At 44.4% G+C, this 6,000-nt stretch overlaps 1 protein-coding gene across 1 annotated transcript in view; it reads right to left on the bottom strand.

Moving 5' to 3' along the window:
• Nucleotides 1-4,583: 4,583 nt before the first annotated feature.
• pard3ba (par-3 family cell polarity regulator beta a) overlaps nucleotides 4,584-6,000 on the bottom strand; it is a 177,668-nt gene continuing 176,251 nt past the window's right edge. Inside the window, exon 24 of the mRNA XM_084347125.1 lies at nucleotides 4,584-5,850. Coding sequence (XP_084203251.1) covers nucleotides 5,424-5,850 — 427 coding nt within the window. The 3' untranslated portion in view covers nucleotides 4,584-5,423. The remainder of the gene's footprint in view (nucleotides 5,851-6,000) is intronic.

Below are 6,000 nucleotides of genomic sequence, written 5' to 3'. Positions count from 1 at the left end.
GCAAGATACGGCCAGAATTGGCAAACGAGAATGAACGAACATTATCAACGGAATGTGAAGAAAGTTGACGTTATGTCAAAGATGTCTATGCACTATGTTGTAAAATGTCTACTGAAGTTAGCATGCTAACTGCTAACCCCAGCCTATCCTGTCTCATAATACCACTTTGCACAGCAAGAGGTGAACCCGTAGTTTCAGCCTGGAGTAGCCTGGCTACTTGGTCTACTAAGCATCAAATTAAACTCACAAAATGTCCAGAAATTCAATATTTTACACCTATTTTTCCTTACGAAACACAAAAATAGGTCTCAGAGGCTGTGTTCAGTCTGTCCATGTTCACTGGGGGTGATTCCCTAAGTCTGGTTGAGCTGACCCCTACTGTCAGTGGTGATTCCCTCATGAAACGGCAAAGCTACGGTGAAGTGAATAATGAGCAGTAGTTAGCGGTTATGCTGCCCTCTACAGTGTTGGAGCTGCAATCAAATTCTGTTAATTTCTGACAAATTACACCTTTAAAAGGAGACAATATCACAAAAAGCACCACAAAATCTTCAAGAGAAAATCCTCTATAGCTCATTGAATATAGGTGTGTATTCATACTGACTGGCTGAACCCACTGAACTGAGCTGTCACCTTTGTAAGTAATGCAGATAGCATTACAGCTGCACAGCCCCTATATATTACTTAGCACCAGTGTTGGAGCAAAGCATGATGGGACTGTAGCTGTATTTGATGAAGGATTTCACAGCGTGCGAGGGGCTCCAGCTTTTCCACACGTCGGGGTATACGGACCTTTCATTGTTGCCACGACGATGTCATCAGCTCCGACAGGGGCTGCTTTGCCAGGTGCGGCGGCCCCGTTGCCATGGCGACAGCTGGTGTAAAAGATGGTGGTTGGTGGCTTGCCTGTGGTGTGTGTGGGCAAAACGAGAGGCAGCCAGCGAGCCAGCGTTGCTTTTAGGGTAAATACGATCTAAATTAACAGCGTCGCCGTATCGACTCGGCGAAAGAGGAGGAAGAGAGAAAAAAGACATTAAGTAAAAATGGATGTCTTAAACACAGCACAAGGTGAAACCAAGCAAGAATATTGCACAGGATATGAAATTATTTCCAATATCAGCCCAACTGTGGAAATTCAATTTCACAGCTCATGAACAATATCAAACAAACATGCTGGCTGAAAGAGCACACTCCAACTTGAGTGATACTGTATCAAAAGGCTACACAGCAGACATAAAAGCGAATGAGGTGGGTGAAGGGCAGGCTAACGGCTAACGGTAATCCATAACTGGACCAATTTCCATATTCAAGCCGTTTAAACTGCACATTAGCCACCAGCTATTCCCGTGGCCTGTCGCAGACCTGGGAGGAGGGGGCGGGCCGGCTTTCTAATGAACTGCATAATTAAATGAGACGCTCCGCTCGGCCCGCTCCGACCGCTCTCGATTCCGAGACCACGATGCCTTAACGAGGGCTGGATTGAAATGAATGGCAGCAGGTGAAGGACAGAGGGACAGCGGGCTAATGCGGTAGAATGTGCCTTTAATGAAGAGGATGAAAGGGGGGGGAGACGAGAGCACGCCGAGGTCACAGCGGGCGCTCACCCATACCTCCGTTCAGCGGTGCGAGGGTGCACAGTCCCCATACACACTCTATCTACTGTATACACCCCCCTCCATCTCTTTCCGTCTATCTCGCCCCGCTCTGTCTTTTTTGGAAGCTGTGTGGGAGAGAGATAACTGTTTCAGCTCTCCACTTTGCCCTCCCCAGAGCAGGCCTTTTGATTGACACATGCTAACAAGCTAAGGTGTTCGACAGGGGCGCCGGCAGAATAGGTAATGCTAAGAGAACATAACCAGGGAATTCTCCCACAACCCGCGGTTCATGACAATCGACTGGGGAACAGCGTGCGCTCCTGCATCCTTTTTCTTTTGGAGGAACGGCAACAAGAATGTGGGCTTATGAGGTGTCAAATTAATTCACGCGAGAAAATGTTTCAAACACCAAAAAAGAGCCTTCTAGAATCGTCAAGGAAGTTCCAAAGAAAAAGGAGAACGGGTGGAGAGAATAGACAAACGGCTTTAAGGAGGGGCTCGGCCTTCCTTGAAATCAGAGGTCATGCTTCGGGAGAGGAAAACCTCTCCACTGTGCGAGCTGACACGAGGCATGAAAATACGTCTGTCAGTGCATCCACAGCCGTGACCGCGTCCAGTCTGAGCGCGTGTGTGCGTGTGATTCCTGCTGTGTCATGTGAGCGAACTCAAGTATCTCTTCCGGACAACCATGAACCAACAGGACGCACACCGTAACTCATTACATAAAAAGATGTGTGTTACAGCCTCCTGACATTGATTTCAAAGCTTTTGTTTAATGGATGTAATTAATTCTCAGATGTTCACTTGCTGCTGTTTATCGTCTTTGGCAGCAGACTGACCACAAGCACTTGAAGGAGGCTGTTTACTGCGTAGTTACTCTTTAAAGTACAGTGAATAGCTGGCTGTAAGTGCTGTCCGATATTTTGCCCTCATTGAGAACGACAGACCTACACATAGATTTTTTTACGTACTAGTCATGTTAAAACCTGGAATACGTTACCTCCGTGAACATTTTCACATTTTCATTTTCATCAGCAGTTGGGGTTGTTTAACTCTTCAGCCACTTCTTTCTTTACTTTTAGTCCTGAAAGTTCATTATTGTCCTGAACTCAGTTTCCAGTGGAGGGATGTTGCTCAGTTGTCACGGTGAAAGCACTCTTGTGATTATGTGACCGTGGAAAAAGGCAGTAAGTGAACCTTTAGTCAAGCTTTTTTTTTTGTTGTGAGGAAGGACCGCTCTAACAAACGTCTTCCTGTTGTTGAATTCAAGTGACCTCTTGTCTTCTGGATTTTATTGTCTAACAAAACAGCCCGTAAATGCAACCTTTTCATCAGCTGACACTCAAAGTCTAGGTACTGCAGCGTCTTTGTGTCCAGACACACAAAAAAACTAGCGGCGACAAAGGCCGACTGTTGCGTCGCCTTGCGTCTCTGCCAAAAAGCTGCACTTGAACACACCGCTACGACTACAGCCAAGGTCCAAATAGCTTGTATGCTCTGATCCTGCATGCGAGGGAATAACTCTCCACACCATGAGGAAGAGTCAGGACCACAGATGTGCAAACTGCTGTTATGCTAGAGCAACAGAGGAGAAAAATAAGGAAGAAATGCACCTAACGGGTGAAATCATGGATACAATAGCGACAGGCTCAAAGGGCTTTCCCCTTTTTTCTTTTTCTCTTTTCATTCACTGGTTCGCTAAGCTGAACAGCCAATCAGAGTGATTTCTCTCACCGACGGGATTCAACATTCTCAGCTGGCAGGGACACGCCACAAAAACGAGAGCCGCAGATGCTCACCGTCGGTGCTCACTTTGGTTTACAGCTAACCTTCAGCCTGGCATGGCATGGTAATGAGAAAGGTGATGGTTAAGAGACAGTAAATGTGACTGTTTAATAAAATAAAACATGCAAAACATCTTTAAACTAGAGTGAAACATGACTGAAATATTTGTTTAAAAGGCATTTTTTTTGTGTTTTTATTCAGAATCTGATGCGAATAAACTAGTCTTAGTAAGATAGTAAAATAGTCTTTGCATGTGCTTCAGTTATTAGCAAGAAATTTTGCACTGTTTTTTTTCTTTTTATCACAGGATGGTCAGCAGACAGCTGCTGTGCCTCTTCCTGTTAGAATTTTTCCGGCTTTCATCTATTCTGGTTTGTGATGCATTGAAATGTTGTTTTGAAAAGTACTGGATGAATAGAAACGCGTTATAATAATCCTTTGTTCGATACTGCTACTCGCTCAGATAGCTTCTCCCTCATCTGCTGTAGGTTAGGATCAGTGATACAGTATGTGCCCTGATTATCTGGGAAAGAGTTAACTTGTTCAAAACTGGTTAAACAGTGAATAAATAGAACAATTATCACCCATGTATCTGCCTGTGGTATCTGGTTTTAAAGGTCTATTCCAGCTCAGACCGAGAGGGTCAAAGCAGCGCAGAGACTAGACAGATCAGCAGAGGCCTGGTCCCTGTTGGCCTTGATGCTAATTAAACACTAACTGATAGAAAAAGCCTTCTCCACACTCTAATTATTCCCCATTTCAAGTCTAATTTCACCAATCAGTGCCATCTTTATTTCTGAGAGCAAATTGGGCAGTAATCATTTTCTAGTGGAGATTTCCCTGCCTCTAATTGTTGAAGATGATTTAGTCATTATCAGAACGCTGGCTACTCTTATCAGTCATCTCACAGGGCAAATTTATCTGGAGATTGTGCTCCGAGAAATTAAGCTGAATACTGTAATGAATTTTTAAAGTGATGACTCATCCCGTTGTCATAGTTTGACTGAATAATTTAAATATGGACGGACCAAAATGATTTTTTTTCCGCACAGAAAAAGAGTTTGAAAATATTTAATGCAAAATATTTGTATAAAAAAACATTTAATTCCACAGCATGTTTGAATCAAACCCCCAGTAACATATTGAGTTTTCAGTGCAGTGAAGTTCGGCGATAAAATGGTAAAATGTTTAATCAAGCATTGATCAAGATTTATGCGTTTTATTAGAAAAGCACAAAAATGTCACAAATAAATCACTCGTTTCATTATACGTTTAACAAATGTACAATAAATGTATCAGACGTGTCCACATCCAAATAACCAAAGACAAAAACACACACAAAAAAAACATTAAAGGCGTTACCAGGATGCAGAGGAAGTCAGACCGACAAAACATCAAGGAAAGAAGATACTTTGAAGGGGTTACTTCCTTTTTCCTGTTTGTCGACTGCAACTTCCTGTGTCTCGTCTGATACAGCGGCGTGGCTGGTCAAGGTGAGCCCTCTTTATTTCCTTCAGTTTGATCAGCTTGTGCAAAAAAACAAGTCAGCACTGCGTTCATTACCCAATAGAGTTGATTCTATATAAACACCAAGTTTACTCTCTATATATCTATGTACTTAATTTAATTGTCCTTAATTTCAATTCTACATTATAAAAAAATCAAAATAATATTCTGGTTTTATAAACATTGGCACACTGCAGATATCTATATATACTCTATGTACACACACACGTATGAATCCTCAACGCTTGTTAAATCTGTCTCGGCCTGTGCAGACAGTCATGACCAGATGGTTCTGAAAATAAGCCTTATTTTAGCCTCTCAGCTTGTCACTTATTGCTTTCAGGTTTCCCGATCAGATAAATTAATAGAGTAAAATCTCACTCATCCACACTGGCAGCCTGGAAGACTGCTGATATTATGTTTCACAAATCTGGAAACACATGCACTTAAAGTTATTTATATCCTTTGGATGACTGACTCAACTTCACCACACTGGCAGGGGTCAGGTGAGAGAGGTCTGTCACTTGAGAAAGCCTTTTACACAGCACCTATCAGGGGGTTCTTCCGCCTTGGGTCAGGCTGTCTTTCATCTCCATAGTCGTAGCGCTCGGGGCTGGTGTAGCGCTCCCTGGTGGCGGGGTGCCTCTCTGGGCTGGTGTAGCGCCCGGGGCTGGCCTGCCGATAGGCGTCTACTCGCCCCCCAGCGGCTTCATAGTAATGTCGCCCTCTGCGACCTGCCGTGGGCGAGGGGGGAACGTCCTGCCTCATCGGTGCACGTTGCTGTTGTCCTACATGTGGAGAGGATGGGTAGTAGCGCTGGTTGCTGGGCGCCTGATGGGACTGTGCACCTGCCTGAGGGAGCGGCCCGCGGCTGGAGACAGGAGGGTCGTAGTAGTGGCCAGGGTGGGGGGCAGGCTCTCTTGCCACGGGTCTGGAGTGGGTGGGGTAATCATACGGATCCCTCCTGAAAGAGAAACATGGTTGTCTGTAAGAAATGAGATAGTAGTGACTTACACCCTTAGAATAGATCCACACACACATGATCACACACACGTAGACAGTATGTACGCTTGAGGGTGTAGAGGAAGAGATATTTAAAGGTGTAGCAAGTAGA

This window comes from Pagrus pagrus (genome assembly GCF_965226575.1).
Source record: "Pagrus pagrus genome assembly, chromosome: 24".
NCBI lineage: Eukaryota > Metazoa > Chordata > Actinopteri > Spariformes > Sparidae > Pagrus > Pagrus pagrus.
Note: the sequence above shows the minus strand (reverse complement) of the source record. Positions and strands in the feature narration are given on the sequence as shown.